Genomic DNA, 17,463 nt, shown 5'->3' on the forward strand with positions numbered 1-17,463 from the left:
AGACTCAACCAGAAGCATGGACACGCAGCTCATGCTTTCAGTGCTCCTCTATCTTTTAATTGGTATTTCATCTCAATCAACACAAACCTGGTCTTTCAGCAGAAGGCTCACTTGGGCCTAGTGGTCCTTCCTTGTGGACATTCCACGGGACAGGACTTCATCGTCTCGGGTTCAGATGCTTCTGTGACCTGACAACATCTCCAGGAAGCAGCTTCCAAGGCACCCCTGGGACTAGCTTCTTGGGTCCACAGCCTCCATCTTTCTCCACCTTCCTGAGCCCACCTTATGCAGGGAAAAAAAAAAAAAAAAAAAGGATTTCTGGAAGCTCAACCCTGTTCCAAGTGGACCACAAATAGGGTAACAAATCTGAGGAAGAGGCCCCCAAAGGGAGCACTCTGGAGTTGCTGCTTCACCCCGACACCTGGCCTCTTATGCTTCTGTGTCTCCTTTCACTTCAGCAGACTCCTATCCCTTCGTGTTTATTCTCGGGAGTTTCCATCCAGTATCCCAGATCTGGCCCCCCAATTCCTCATCCTGCCCGCTCCACCCTCTGGTCTCCAGCTCAGGACCTCGAGGCATCTGTACGTGCTGTGCCATCTGCCGACACCATCACATCATGGGACTGGCTCCGCATCCTGCAGGTCTCGCCTTCCCTGTCCCCTCCCGACCACATCCTCTGCTCTTGCCCTTTGCAGCACCCCCCATGTGGCAACACCCACACCGCTCTGCCTTCCCAGCTATCAGCCCCGCAGGACTGTCTTTGCCCATGCTCTACTCCCAGCACTTCACTGATAACCGTCCACTGAAGGGGCAAACCACCCAAACAGTGCCTCTGCCTGCCGCCAACCTGGGCAAGAGGACCCAGGGCAAAGAAGCAGCCCGGAGGTGACCTGCACATAGGCCCTGCTCAAACCCTGGCATCCCAACAGGCTGCAAGGGGGCAAGGGCCCCTTAGTGGCTGAAGGTCCAGCTATGAATCAGCGCCTCAGGGGGAAGGGACAGTGGCTTCATTTTGGAGCTTCCTTTTGGAGGGGAACTGGCACACAGCACAGCTGTCCTACTTAGCCAGCCTCCTTCCTAAGCCGCTCTAAACTGTGCCACAGGATTCCGAACACTCGATGACCTGGAATGCCCAACGGAGTCCGTCGATTTCCTAGGGGCTAGCAAGTGCAGGAAAACAAAGTGTCAGCACCACACTCAGGACACGAGGACAATTGCTACTATCTGAGTGACACTAACTCACCCCTGACACCCAGGTGCCTGGTTTAACCAGAGAGAACAATGACAACCTCAGTGCCACCGGATGGAAAAGACTCCATGGCGTCAGGGTCCCCAGCTCAAGATCCCAGCTGTCACTTGGTACTTGTGGGGTCAAGTTCAAATCTCTTGGAGTCCGTTTTCTCATCCAGAAAACAGGGGTAACACCACTCCCTCACAGAGCTGCTGAAAGGGCTAAATGAGGTAACAGATTGTGTGCAGCAGCACAGCATATGGCACGCAGCACGCACATAGTACACTGCAAGGAAAACGCAAGACGCACCTCAGAGAGCACCTGAGCGACAGTACATGGAGACCCAAGCCATTTGGTGGAGGAGCTTGTGATCCCTCGAGCCCTGGCTGAGAGCCTGAGCTTTCAGGAAATCCCTAATGAACAGGAAGAAGCATATTTTCCCCGATAATCTCCACTTTATCCCTTTTATTTCCAGTGTACAGTTCTTAATGACCCTCTTGACTGAACTATTGCTCTTCAAAGAGACTTTTTAATAGTTTTGCTTCTGGAGGAAGTTGAAGCTGGATGCTGCCCGGGCTCTTAAGAATAAGCAAAGGGCGGAATCTGATCGTCCAGGGCAGAGACAGGCAGCATCCCGGAGGGAGGAAGCCTCGGACTAGTTTGGAGCTGGGCTCCTCCTGGCTCTTGGGGCACCTCTCTTGCACATCTGTCTGTGCTTCAGTCTCACCATTAAAAAGAGGCAGAGGCCAGATCTCTGGGCTCCCTCCGGCTTCAATATGATCTGACTGTGTGATTAGTACAACCAGAGATTCAACTTAGTAACTGGCACTTCCCCCAGCAACTTGTGTGCAGAAGCTTTGTCATTTGGGCTGCTGATGGACGCCCTGTGCAGGGCCCCGCTGTGGGAAGATGGAAAGGCCGGTCAATTTCTTCCAATTCACCAGCTCTGAGGAGACTGAGGAGGAGATGCCAGTGACTGTTCCAGCAAAAAGCCTCATCCTCACCCACCACAGAAGCCAGCCCACTGCCAGGGACCCCAGGTCCTCAGCGTCCCAGGCCTGGGGCAGAGACCACACATGGAGCTTTTTAAAGGAGAATTCTCAGACTGTGGTGTAAATTCAGGCTCACAGAACAGATTATCTGGCACTGGCCAGAAAGGAAATTTCAGTTGGTTTCTAGATCAGTTTTCCGGTAGGTTGAGGGCACAAGGATTTGGGGCACATGAAGGCACACCCGCCGGGTTCTCTTCCGTAACTTGCCTCGTTGCCAGTGTAGTCAGCTGAAGCCAGGATGCTGGATGTTGACTTTACTTTCTTCTCAGCTTTGCTGTCTCTGGCTTGGTATTGATTATTCCTTTATGTGAGTTATACCAAGGTTACCACATAAAATACAGGACACCCACATAAATCTGAATGTCAAATAGACAATGCATCATTTTTTGCTATAAGCATACTCCTTGCAACATTTGGAGCATACTTATGTGGAAGCTGACTCGTTATTTATCCGAAATTCAAATTTAATTGGCCATCCTGCATTTTTATTTGCTAAATATGATAACCCTAATTAAATCAATTTTAAGCAAAGACTAGCTGCTTCTTAGTCTCAAAGTACAACAACATTTCAAACCCAACTTTTCCCCTGCTAACAAAAATCTCTCAAAGCAAAACCTGTCTTTTTATTTCCAGGACATGTTTTTAAAAATATGTCTATGAGTATCAAATAAAAACAACAACAAAAAAGATGGATCTTCTTACAAGTCCCCCTAACTTAAGAGCTCAGCATGCCACTAGCCGCAGGCATGGCGCCAGCTAGCTCTTTGGGCGTCCCCAACTCAACAGCAATTGGCTTCCGGCTCATCAGGGTAACGGGCAGAAGGGAGGAGGTCCAGAGTTCAAAGGTGGCCACTTCCCCAAAGAGGTCTGCAGGCCCGAGGGACAGTGAGGAAGCAGTGCTACTGGCAGAGGAATGACAGGAAGCAGTGCCACCACCAACTGCCACAGAACACACACGCCCCTCTACCAAGAGCAGCACCCACCACAGGGGCAAGTTCATTGCGAGAGGAAAGGAAAAGTGACTGCCCAGGAGTCAAGGGACAGACACATCCCACCTGCCCTCACCGTGGCTTCTCCCAGTCTTGAACCTGCGCTGGTAACCGGGAGCCCCGCCCACACGCTGCCAGCATTCTGGGCAGACTGGAGCTGTGAGGCTTTGGATGGGGCACAGTGCTGGGGGAGGTGACGAGGCAAAAGTTCTTTAAAATCACAGACTTTCACTCTGATCAAAAGTTACTCGTGTAATACGATGGTCTTAAATTTTTATTTTGCATGGTGGTATACAGTCTGAATGACTAGCGTGTAATCCAAAGTGGTTTTTATAATCTTTGCTCTTCAAAGCAGTGTTAGTGCTGCTGTAGGGCAAAGTCCTCACTGACAAATTACATTCGTGAAACACAATCGAGCAGGGAGCGCTGATGCCATATATTACAAAGTGGCTCTAAGGAGGCCATTGCCCGACTTTTCACAGCAAAGGGGATCAAGAACTAAAAGTACCTTAGAAAAATCAAAGGGCACTGAAAGCACCCTCTTACATAAAGATCAGGCTGGTCAGTTATTAATCCATGGTGCTCAAAAGTGAGAGAATTAAATAGAAGGCTAAAATCTGGTGAATCTTCTCACTTCCTCTTCTTGGTGGAATACAGCTTTTCTTCAAGTGGGACTGGGACGATCCCTTCACACTCTTTCACTTCCTGAGTCAGAGGGTGTTTTACAATATTTGGTCTAATCACATCAATGTCTCGAGACAAATGCTCCATTATGCCTTCGACAGTTGTTGTCGGTGCGTAAAAATCCACCAAGAAATACCTGCAATAAAATAAAAATTTGTGAATGTGCTGCATTCTGAAATACAGCAATCCCACTATTTTGGTCTATGTTTTTGTCTTACTCCTCTCCACATACAGACATCAACTACCTACAAACACACATACACATCTTTGTCAAAACAGAAACTGCCAGCTGACCAGCTGAACCTAAGTGTAGTGCTGTGCCCGACCCCCCTTCCTACGGCCTTTCCCATTACACTCCACTGAATTCTTCAAACCATTAGTTGATGCTTTCTGTGAAAACATCTATGAGTCTTCTAATTTTCCAAAGGATTTTACAAGTGACTTAACGCACCTAAGAGACAGTAAGTATCAGCCATACTTCACAAACTAGAAAAAGGTTAAGAAAGGCCTGGGACTCATCTAAGACTATCCAGCACATTCAAGAACTGACAAGGAACAAAAGAAAACTGCTTGAATCTTGGGTGACAGAAAGGATTTAACATTCATCTACTCAGACCAGACTAATACAGACAGACATCTCATACAGCTCACTGGTCTTCAGTCTTAACTGTAGTTTATCAGTAGTTTGCTGTATGCCGATGCAAAGGAATAAGTGTCTCTATTCCCTGCCCACCCCACCCATGCTCTATTGCAAAAGTTGAAGCCTCACTTGTACTGTTTGGTTTGGACCACGGTGCTGTTAAAGGACAGTTTTCAGCGCAGTATTTCAGAATTCTACAATGTTCCAGCTGGTTCAGATGACCTTTGACACCACTATTTGGTTCCAGCCACACTCTTCTCCCAAGCATATTCCCATCCTAGGTCTTTGCACTCTTTGTGCCTCTACCAGAAATATTCTTCACCCTAGTTCCACACAGTTCATCCCTCACTTCCATCACGTCTTGTCCAAAAGTCACCTTGTCAGGCAGCCCTTCTGCCCCACCCACCCAGCCTCATCCCTCTTACCTCCCTTTCTTAATGCTTTATTTTTTTCCCCATAGCACTTTATCACCACTAACACACTGTATATTTGTTTACAGTCTGTCTCACTCCACTGAAACATAACTGCCCTAGGAAGAAGGACTTTGTTGCTACATCCCCAGCACCTTGAACATAGGCTAACATACATCAGGTCCACAGTAAATATTTCACAGTGGTGTGTTGGCATGAAAGGTGGAATTCTCACAGAAAGCAGGAAAGACCAAAGTAAAAATGAACAAATTCAGCAAGGAAGAACGTTATTAGAAAAAGTACGGCATTTTGTGTAGTTCTACACAAGGAGAGGGTTCAAAACTCGTATGAAAAATTCCCAACTTCCCATGTGACCATTCACAAGCCTAGTGGGAAAGTTATTCAAGTAAAAATAATTAAAAGTTAAACACAGAAAAATATATATCATGCAAAACACTAACCAAAAGAGACTTGAAGTGGCTACAGTAATATCAGACAAAGGAGACTTCTGAGCAAAAAAAATTATCAGGGGAAAAAAGAGACAATACTTAACGATGGGTTCACCAAGAAGACCCAAAATTCCTAAATGTGTACTTACAGATAACAGAGCTACAACACACAGAAAGTAAAAACTAACAGAACTGAAAAGAGAAAGAGACAAATCCACAATTATAGGTGGAAACTCTTAACATTCCTCTCAGTAATCAACAGACCTAGTATACAGAAAACCAGCAAGGTTAGAGAAGAAGCAAACACCAGCCTCAACCAACTGGATCTGACATTTATAGACCCCTCCACCCAACAACAGCAAGATACATATTGGTTCTCAAGGGCATACAAAACATTTACCAAGGACGACCATATTCTGGCCATAAAATGAGCCCAGAATATGGGTTCATTTTCAATACATCTAAAGGGATTCGAGTCATACAGAAAAATCTTGAGAAAATCCCCAAATACTTGGAAACTAAACATACATCTAAATAACCTATGGGTCAAAGAAGAAATCAAAAGGGAAATTACAAAATACTTTGAATTGAATGAAAATGAAAACAACACATCAAATTTGGAGAATGCCACTAAAGCAGTACTTAGCAGTAAACTTACAGCACTAAACATCTATGTAAGACTAGAAGAAGGGCCTCAAATCAATGACCTCAGCTTCCACCTTAAGCAACTAGGAAAAGAAGAGCAAATTAAATGCAAAGTAAGACCAAAAAAGAAAATAATAAAAATCAGAGCACAAATCCCTGAAGCAGGAAGAACAATAGAGAACGTCAGTGAAACCAAATACTAGTTCACTGAGATCAATAAAACTGATACAATTCCAATCGGATTGATCAGTAAAAAGAGATAAGATACAAATTACCGGTATTTAGGAATGAGAAAGGTGAAACGACTACAAAGTTTACAGATATTAAAAGAATGGTAAGGGAATATCATAAAAAAAACTTTTGCAATAAATTGACAACCTAACTGAAATTCCTTGAAAAATACAAACTGTCAAAACTCACTCAAAAAGGAACAGATGACCTAAATAGCTCTATATCTATCAAAGAAATTAAATTTGTAGTTAAGAACCTTCCCACAAGGATAACTATAGGCACAAATGGTTTCACTGGCAAACTCTACCAAATGTTTAAGAAAAAAATACCAATTCTGATACAAATTGGTCTGGAAAGTAGGACAACACTTTTGAACTTGTCCTGTGAAGTCAGCATTACCCTGGTACCAAGACCACACAAAGACACTATAAGAAAAGAAAAAAACAGACCAACATCCCTCATAAACATAAATGAAAAGATTTAAAACAAAATTTTAGCAAACTGACTACTAAAATATATAAAAAGGACAATATATCCTGACCAAGTAGGATTTAGTCCAAGAATGCAAGATTGGCTTAACATTTGAAAGTCAATGAAAATCACCATATTAACAAACTAAAAAAGAAAAACCATGTGATCATTCCAATAGATGCAAAAAACAGCATTTAGCAAAATCCCATATCCATTCCTGATAAAAACTCTCAGCAAGCTCGGGAAAGAAGGAATCTTCTACAACCTTATAAAAAGCATCTTTGAAAAACCTACAGCTAACATCATACTAACTGGTCAAAGTCTGAATGCTTTCCCCCTAAGAGCGGGAACAAACAAGAACGTCTACTCTCATTACTTCTATCTACATTTTACTGAAGTGCCTTGCCAGTGCAACAAGGCAAGAAAAAAAAGAAGTAAAAAACATCCAGGTTGGGCTTCCCTGGTGGTGCAGTGGCTGAGAGTCCGCCTGCTGATGCAGGGGACACGGGTTTGTGCCCCAGTCCGGGAAGATCCCACATTCCACGAAGCAGCTGGGCCTGTGAGCCATGGCCGCTGAGCCTGCGTGTCCGGAGCCTGTGCTCCGCAGTGGGAGAGGCCACAACACTGAGAGGTCCATGTACCGTGAAAAACAAACAAACAAACAAACAAACAAAAAAATCCAGGTTGATAAGGAAAAAGTAAAACTGTCTTTATTTGCAGATGTCACGAACGTGTATACAGAAAAATCTGAAGAAGCTTATGGAAAAGATACCAGATTGTAAGTTTAACAAGGTTGCAAGATACAAGATCAATAAACAAAACTCAACTGTATTTCTATATACTAGCAACAAATAATCAGACCTTGAAATTAAATATTTAGTGATAAATCTGACAGAAGATGTGCAAGACTTGTAAATTAAAACTATAAAACATTGCTGAAAGAAGTTAAAGAAAACATACATAAATAGAAAGGTATACCCTGTTCGTGGGTAGGAAGACTCAACTTGTTTAGTTGTCTGTTTTCCCAAACTGACATAAAGAGTCAAAAGAATCCCAGTCAGGGGCTTCCCTGGTGGCGCAGTGGTTGAGAGTCTGCCTGCCGATGCAGGGGGCGCGGGTTCGTGCCCCGGTCCGGAAGGATCCCACATGCTGCAGAGCGGCTAGGCCCGTGAGCCATGGCAGCTGAGCCTGCACATCTGGAGCCTGTGCTCCTCAACGGGAGAGGCCACAACCGTGAGAGGCCCGCGTACCGCAAAAAAAAAAAAAAAAAAGAATCCCAGTCAAAATCCTAAGGCTTTTTTGTTAGAAATTGACAACTGATTCTTAAGTTCATATGGAAATTCAAAAGACCAAGAACAGCCAAAACAACTTTGATAAAGAATGAAGTTGAAGGACTAACACTACCTGATTTCAAGACTTACTATAAAGCTATGGTAATCAAGACAGTATGGCATTTATATAAAGATAAACAAATAGATCAATAGAATAGGGAGTTCAGAAATGGATCCAAATGCACAACTGATTTGTGACAAAGGTGCAAAGGCAATTCAGTAAAGAAAGGATAGTCCTTTCAACAAAAGGTGCTGGAACAATTTGATATCCATAGGCAAAAAAATGAGCTCTTTGATCCATGCCTGTACCATATACAAAAAATTAACTCAAACTAGAACCCGAATCTAAACATAAAACACAAAGCTAGAAAACTAGAAGAAAACACAGGAGAAAATCCTTGTGACCTTGGGTTAAGCAAAGATTCCTTAGACATGACACCAAAAGCACAATCCATAAAAGAAAAATTTGATATTTTAGACTTCATCAAAATTAAAAACTGCTCTTTGAAAGATACTCTTAAGATAATAAGAAGACAAGCATGCACTGGGACTTGCAAACTCATATTTGATAAAGGACTTATTTCTAGAATATTAAAAACTCTCAAAGTTTAATTAAAAAAACAATTTTTAAAAATGGACATAAAATTTGAAAAGGCATTTCACTGAAGATATACAATGGCGAAGAAGCATATGAAAAGATGCTTAATACCACTAGTCGTTAGGGAAATGCAAACTAAAACCACAAAGAGTTACCTACTAGAATGGCTAAAAAATGACCATACCAAGTGTGGTGAGCATGTAGAGGAACTGACACTCTCATACACTGCTAGTGGGAATGCAAAATGATACAACCAACTTTGGAAACAAGTGTGGCAGTCTCTTAAAAAGTTAAACATACACCTGCCATTACGATCAAGCCATTCCATTCCTAGGTTTACCCAAGAAAATTAAAGCATATGCCCACAGAACAACTTCTACATCGATGTTCATAGCAGCTTTACTTGTAACAACCCGAAACTGGAAATAACACAAATATCCATTAACATGTAAACTGATAAGCAAACTGTAGTATATCCATAAAATGGCATACTACTCAGCAATAAAAAGGAATAAACTATTAATACATACCACTGATGAATCTCATAATAATTTCGCTGAGTAAAAGAAACTAGAGTAAAAAAGAGTACATACTGCCTGATTCTATCTAAATAAGATTTTAGAAAATATAAGCTAATCTATAGTGAAAGAAAGGAGATCAGGTGGCGGATAAGTGGAAGGAAGGATCACAGGAGGCAGGGGGAAACTTTAGGGGTGACCAATTTATCATCTTGATTGTGGTGATTTCATGGGTTTACATATATGTGCAGTTTATTATGTGTCATTTATACCTCTACAAAGCTGTTGATTTTAAAATGGTATGTAGAAGTTGAATGAGCAGGACTTGGTGAATGACTCGATATAGAGTGGTGGTGATGAGGAGTAACTACAGCTGATGAAGACGCCGAGGGTTTTTCAAGAAATGAAATAAAGGGCTTCCCTGGTGGCGCAGTGGTTGGGAGTCCGCCTGCCGATGAGGGGGACACGGGTTCGTGCCCCGGTCCGGGAGGATCCCACATGCCGCGGAGCGGCTAGGCCCGTGAGCCATGGCCGCTGAGCCTGCGCGTCCGGAGCCTGTGCTCCGCAACAGGAGAGGCCACAACAGTGAGAGGCCTGCGTACCACAAAAAACAACAACAACGAAGAAATGAAATAAAAATGCCAATTCCTCCACGACCTGGCAAACTTCTTGATCACTGACTTGCACGTGTGCTCAACAATGAGACCACAATTTGGGCTTACTCTGAAAATTACACACCAACCTGGCCAAATCTTCCAAGGTTTAATTCTACTTGTTTATTTCTACTCCACAAAGCAGGCACTACGGTAGCAATCACCCAACTTAAGAACTGCTCATTTGTTCAATGGTTAATTATTGATTACTTACCTTGAGTAAGGATCTGAATTAGAGCCTAAAAAATAAGTGTATGAAGTACCTAGGGGTAAGATGGGAATAAAGACACAGACCTACTAGAGCATGGACTTGAGGATATGGGGAGGGGGAAGGGTAAGCTGTGACAAAGTGAGAGAGTGGCATGGACATATATACACTACCAAACGTAAAATAGATAGCTAGTGGGAAGCAGCCGCATAGCACAAGGAGATCAGCTCGGTGCTTCGTGACCACCTGGAGGGGTGGGATAGGGAGGGTGGGAGGGAGGGAGACGCAGAGGGAAGAGATATGGGAACGTATGTATATGTATAACTGATTCACTTTGTTATAAAGCAGAAAATAACACACCATTGTAAAGCAACTATACTCCAATAAAGATGTTAAAAAAAAAAAAGTGTAATCGACCTTAAATTACCTTCTCCTTGTCAACTCTCAGCACCTTTCCCACTCCTCCAACCCCCAATAATTATGGCCGCCTGGTGGCCAGGGCTGGGAACGCTCTCATTCAACATGGCCTCCAGCATCTCTCTTCCCTTTTTTTATCCATTTGTTCTTTCATCCAGTATACATCAAAATGTCTTGCCTAGCTACCATGGACAAGTTATGACCTCACCCCTCTGTCTGTTAACATCCCACAATACTTCGTTCTATAGCAGCAGTTTTTCTTTAAACACATATGTGTCCTCTCTGAGCTCCTTGCTCTTTCCTTGCTTTTCGTCTAGTTTCCCTAGAAGTGTCTTCCTCTTTTGCTTTACTCCACTTAAAGCCCTGATAGCCGGAGGCAGTGCACTGTGAAATGCCATCTATTACACAGGGTAACATATGGAGGGAAATGCTTAGCGAGGGCCTGACATGCTCTGGGCACAGTTACCACTGCCAGCCCTGTAAATGCTCCACATCCCCCCACCAGAGGGTACACAGGTGTCTCTTGCTCTAGTGAGTTAAGCCTGCCCGTCTTTACGGTCAAGTATTCAAGTTACTCAGATACCATATCTGGGGTTCAGCAAGCATTGTCTTCTTCCATTTTCCATTCTTCTACACCACAGAGGTATTTTTGTGGGCTAGCCTCTGAGTCTAAACATGTTTCTAAGAGAGAGTGTGTTTACGATAGCCAACAAGCAACTCATCTGCCCACAAATCAGTTACCGTGCAGTCTTCCTGAGCAGTATCCTCCATACACTGGCATTCACCAAATAATGCTAAGAAATAACCCAAAGCTTTTTGGATACCATTTTGTGATAAGGGTAAAAAGGATACCCAAGGATGGAAACTAGAGGCCAGATATTATTTCAGAAATGTAAAGGCAAGTGTCTTAGATAGAACTTTCTTTTAAACAGTTCCTGAGGGAGAGGAGGAGGAAGTGGAAGCTCCACTCCATGTGGCAACTCAGGAAGTGCAAGAGGAAGTGGTGCTGGGTGCTGGTGTGGGCCCAGCAGCCTTCTCCCCAGCAACAACTAGCACTGTTCAAAGTGGTTTCCTACACATTATCTCCTTTGAATTTTATAATGATTAAGTCGTTAGTTCAAGGTCACTCAGTTACTAAGCAGCCTCAGCCAGGATTCTAAGAGTACATCTTTTGACTCCAGGACATAAGAAGCCACAGAGAACTGTGGGATCACAGGGTTACAGAACCCCAGTGAAGGGGGAGAGGACCGTGAAGACGACGCAGTCCAACCCCTTCCGCTGCTTTCAAGGGAACTGATCTGCACCAGGTCACAAAGGGAGAGGCAGGATCCAGACTCCAGACCCCTCAGCTCCCACTCTGTCAACTACACCTCTTGCTAGCCAGCAACTGGCATTCTGAAGGTTTCTCAAGGATAAAGAAAAGCACTAGAAAAAGGTCTGGGAACCCTAAGCTTGGCTTCAGGAGGCTCTGTTACTACCAAAACCCCTCCAGCCTTTACCTTCTTTTAGCTACTCTGCCTTCCCTCTACCAGTCAGGACACTCATCCAGCAACGAAACCCAAACAAAAGCACTGGCCAAGATGCAAATGGGTTAGTGCCCACAGCCACAGCTGTGACAGTCACTTCATGCTTATCACACTGTTGATCTACGCCTGGGGCGCATGTGGGCAAGACTGCTTCTACTCCCATGCTCCTTATTGCACTGTGGAAATTTCCACAAAAAGGAAACACCACCAAGACAGAGAAGGGGCTAGGAGTGGCTCAGAGATGGGCAGATCTTACTGTATTCAGAGTTAAAAGCTAACCTCTTGGACTTCCCTGGTGGCGCAGTGGTTAAGAATCTACCCGCCAATGCAGGGGACACGGGTTTGAGCCCTGATGCAGGAAGATCCCACATGCCGCTGAGCAACTAAGCCCACAACTACTGAGCCTGTGCTCTAGAGCCCACGAGCCACAACTACTGAGCCCGTGTGCCACAACTACTGAAGCCCACATGCCTAGAGCCTGTGCTCCACAACAAGAGAAGCCACCGCAATGAGAAGCCCGCGCACCACAACGAAGAGTAGCCCCTGCTTGCTGCAACTAGAGAAAAGCCCGGGTGCAGCAACAAAGATCCAACGCAGCCAAAAATAAAATAAATAAAATAAAATAAATTAATTTTAAAAAATAGCTAACCTCTTACCTCCACATCTCCCTCCAGGGAACCAAGCTGTCCCTCCCCACTGTGAGGGAAACAAGCAGGAGTCCAGGACAATCTCTATCTGCCTTAGCGGCCCAAGCACACAGGTCAATAGTCCTTTAAGGCTTTCCCACACAGAGATGCACTGACCAATTCTTGGTTACTGCCAGGATATATTCTTCTTCTCACTGACTTATCTTGGACAAACTTAACCATCAATGAACATCTACTATGGGCAAACCTCAGGAGACTAAAAAAATGAGGTACACATGGCCTTGACCCCCTGGAACATTGAGTCCAGCTGGGGAGAGAAGTCACAAGGGCCACAGTGCTAGCAGAAACCCAGGCTTCCAAGACCTGCACACATCTCCCAGTCCCGCAGGAGACTGTGGAAATGACGCGGCGGTCATGGACACCTGACTCCTAGCTACTGGGTTTTTCTTTACTTTTTGAATTTCATTTTATTTATTTTTTTATACAGCAGGTTCTTGTTAGTTACCTATTTTATACATATTAGTGGGGTTTTCTAACCACAGGTGACCTAAGGAATGACAATGAGAAGTGAAGCCCAGAAACAGCCTACTTGGAGTTGTAGGTCTGGGCAGCTTCTGATGTCGCAAGGATCCCTTTCCCATGACAACACAGGTCCATAACAGACCTGCAAAAATAGGAATTAGGTTGACAAAACAACCTCGGAACTCCCTACATCCCACTGAAATCTGCCATGGAGAAGCCATTCTGAAATACAGACGAGCTGCTGTTCAAGGAAGGGGGCCAAAAGAGGGGCTCGGTATCTCCAGAGGAATCTGCTCCACCTTTATCCCACAATGAGATAACGATGTTTGCTTCTTCCCCTAACCTAGCTACGCAGAATCAAAACACAAGACCAAACGTTGTAACACGTCTAACATGTAGACTCGTATCTCCATTCTCGGGATAAGCTCCTCACTCAAGGTAGTTTACAATTATGACTATAATGACAACTGCCTAGACATGCCCAAAAGCTGACATTCCAATAAGGAAAAAAAAAAAAATCAAGTTCTCCAAATAGCCAGTTTTCCATTCTCCACATTTACTCTCATCAGTGATTAAATCAATATATGAACCAATCATTTTGGAAAAATCCAGTTTAGCAATCTCAAATCTAATTACAGTCTACATTCCCAGCACCTCCAACTACATGTTCAGTAGCACCACTGAAATGGTTCTGCACACCAGGTAGCCAGGGTAGCACTGCTCTCGCCTTCAACACAAAACCCAGTGGTGTTGACATTTCAAGGTGTATTGTCCCACATGTGGTTCTCATTATAGAATCACTTCCTCCGCAAGGTAGACATCAGCTTCTCTCTTTTCTATAGAAAAGCACCTGGATTTTAGGTGGCACCAACGCTGCAGAAGTAGAAGCAAGGAAATGACGGACACCGGCAAGGAGAGAAAGGACAAAAAAGGTTTAGTACACTAGTGCATTTCTCATCACAGTCCCATGTTCAAAAGCTGGAGGAACAGGGAACCATCTCGTAGGCAGAACTGCCCACGTGGTCTTGAAGGTGACAGTTAACCCTTTCTATGTTTCTTAAGACACGCACTACAAAACTCTCCACTACATGACTGAAACCCCAAAGAGATCTGAGAAGACCCAGAGAAAGGGCTTGCCCAGGACAGACTGAGCCCAGTGCCACCAAGCATACTCCATCCCCAGCTCAGCTTCTCAAGGGAGCCAGCAGCCCTCAGCGTCCTTTCTGCCCTCCTCTCCAGGCAACAAGACCAGCAAACCACTCAGTGGCCTCCTGACACAAGGCTCTGCAGCCTGCCAGCCCTCACCCACCCGAGTGGCTTCTTGCAACGCACCTAAACGCTAAAGGTTCTATTTGGTTTTTATTTCACTTCCGTCTTCACCCTACAGTTACAAGTTGTCCATAGAAAGTGCCTGCTTGAATGTGAGTTTTCTTTGTCTGTCCCTCCCAGTCACACACTCACTCACAGCCTCGCCCCCCCCCCCGCAGATGAGTGGAAATTTCCACTGAAGCGCTCAGTGGCTCCCCGTGAGTGGGGTGGGGGAGGGAGAGGAGAGGGATTTGCAGCCAGGAAGCCTCTTCAAGCCTTTTGGAACATAGGAAACAGATCCGTTTGAATGCCAGTTCCTAGACTGTATCGGTTAAACCTTGCTGGATTCAGGCTTCACTGAAGCAGTGAATTATTCTCCTTAAAACCAAGACAGCCTCTGCATGGAAAAGCCCCATTCCTTTTTTAAAATCCGTTGGGTCTCATGCATTTTAAAAACTACCAAACCTGCTGCAGAATTCTTACAAATCTTGGGACACTGCCACTAAAAGGAAACCTCCAAGGCCACAGCAGCCCTGCCCTGAAACCCCATCGTGAAGCACCTACACACAAGAATGGGGTCAGGATGCTGGCCTGGACTTAATGCTGGCAGGAAAGCACAAGAACATAGAAACGTTAGCTAACGGGAAAACTACAGAGGAGAATCAATCTCCTCTAGAGAGGGTGCCAGCACTCTTGGAGTTAGCTGCAGACACATTTGGAGAGCAAGTCAGTAAAATTCCACTGATTCACCATAGAGCCAGTTATTTTTAACATTCTGCTTACCCGTAAACAGAAGGGCGTCTTATATGTAGGCCCGCAGATCTTTGCTATAAGCACCTATTCACATTTTAAACACATGAGAACAGACAAAGGAGGGACAAAACAGGCAAGAAAAACCTCCTTCACTACTTAAGAGTTCTCATACACACACATTCTGAAGTCAGCCCAATCGCACTGCAGTGAAAGCAGAGGTGGTAAAAACAGTCAAAGCAATCTGGGGCATCCTTTTACAAACAGGCACAAGCCCATCGCTGCATTATAGACTACGGTTTCTTCTAAGGTTCCCTCTCCTGCACCAGAAATCCCTCTTAGTCTCAGTCCAGCCCCATCTAGTGGAAAGAGAGCCTTAAACCAGTCTGTGCAGCCCTGGAGGAAGATGCTAAGGCAGTTCTGGCAGAGGGTGACTGATACTGTGATTCAGTAAAAACCTGCCTCTTCTGAGCAAGGGTCTAAATGAGCACTTACTCCCTTCTGCCTGTGTAACACTGTCCCCTTTTAGACACCAAGGAATACAGAAAGAATTTTCCACAACAACCACCTTGCCTTTCCCAGAGAGTTGATGAGGGTACGAAGGTGAGCATGTGAAAGCACAAAGGAAAGATAATCTGGGGGGGCCCCCAGGAGACCAAAGCAAATCCAGAGCTGAGAATAAATCCCAGCCCCTCTAAGACCATTCCCCCCCCCCGACCCCCCACTCTACCCCCAGCTCCTAGTCATGCTCCAGTGGTTTACAGACGCTGCCTCGTGAAATGGGTGGTGAGTGAGGCCAGAAGCCTCTGTCGGGAAAAACGGTCCGAAGACCCAAACTTCCCAACCATCCCAACCTGGCCCAAACAGCAAGAGGGCATCCGGTCAACTCTTCCCTGTCACTAGGGGACATAAATGACTCGTCCAATTCTATTGACCCTCAGAGATTATGCGTTTAAGTAAGTTTCTGTGGATCAGCCTGGGAACTTAACCATCAAGTTGTTCCAATGGGAAAACAGGTTCCCAGTTATAAACAATAAACTTACAGACAAATTCCTGGAATGTAACCTGTTCCCAAAGTCAGGACTGACTATGTTAATATTTGGAATATAATGATTATTTTTTTTGGCATAAACTGGTAACAGGCTTGATATAATAATAAACACCAGGTACCACTTTCAAGGTACCACCTCCTCCTTTTGGAAAGCTTCCCAAGTAACCCTGAAGTAGCACTATCTCTCCTACCCTAAGCACTCTCTCAGTCCATTCTTCTTTCGGGCAGGCCTACTTGGCATGTGTGTAGCAGGGGTATGGATTTGGGGGAAGGAGGTGAGATGGGAGGCAATCACTCAACATGATGGAAGTAACTGCAAGAGAGACGCCTGGCTGTCAGCCTCGGCCAGAGGGACGGTTCTGTGCTGGGCCCCTGCGCTTACAGCCCCTTGGCTGGTGCCTAGGTTAGCCATATGCAGTCATGTCTTTAATTCAAGTGAAAACTCCTTGAGATCAAGAACCACAACGATCCTAAGAACCATCCTGAGACCTAGGAATGCCACTAGGATATACCATTTCTTCCCACAAAATGTAAAAGCAACAAACACTTAAAACCAACAGGACCACAATGCAACGTGGATTCACGCAGGGCATCTAGGGCTCACTCGTTAGCCAGTTAAAAAACTGGCTCTCAACATATCAACCTCAGGAGTCAAACCAGTGCCCCACCAAAATTACAGATACGTTTCACGGCCTCCAGGGCTGTTTGAAAAGAGCCCAAAACTTCTGAATGCTAATAAATGCATAACACACAAGTCCACCCTGTTTCTTCTCAACCACTTCATAAAAGTGAACCTTCTCAGCACCTAACACACCGGGGCACATAGTCTCCTTCGTACATGCTTGTAATGCCTTCTGTGGCTATGTCAGTGCACAAAAAGAACTTGACAAGTGAACAAAATGCCTACTACAAACGTCACTGGGGTTAGTGACTATGGGAGGACTGGCTGCAGCTGAGGGAATATCAGACTAACTTAAGCTCCACAATGCAGCCATCTGACACGCCACTCAATTTTAAATCTCCAAACCAGGGAAGCCCCAACTACACTAGCCCCTCGTCTCATTTACCAAAAGCCACTGTGAAGAACATTAGTGAGTGTTACAAAAACAAAGTAACATGGTCAAGTAAAATT

General features: G+C 44.8%; 1 protein-coding gene across 1 annotated transcript in view; it reads right to left on the reverse strand.

The window, feature by feature from the left end:
• Nucleotides 1-315: 315 nt before the first annotated feature.
• The window catches only part of MRPS6 (mitochondrial ribosomal protein S6), a 68,708-nt gene continuing 51,560 nt past the window's right edge, over nucleotides 316-17,463 (reverse strand). The window contains exon 3 of the mRNA XM_030760924.2: nucleotides 316-4,092. Coding sequence (XP_030616784.1) covers nucleotides 3,903-4,092 — 190 coding nt within the window. The 3' untranslated portion in view covers nucleotides 316-3,902. The remainder of the gene's footprint in view (nucleotides 4,093-17,463) is intronic.

The sequence above is a fragment of the Delphinapterus leucas genome, chromosome 4 (genome assembly GCF_059928025.1).
Source record: "Delphinapterus leucas isolate spDelLeu-1000000601 "Yukka" chromosome 4, BTC_Dleu_Yukka2, whole genome shotgun sequence".
Classification (NCBI taxonomy): Eukaryota; Metazoa; Chordata; class Mammalia; order Artiodactyla; family Monodontidae; genus Delphinapterus; species Delphinapterus leucas.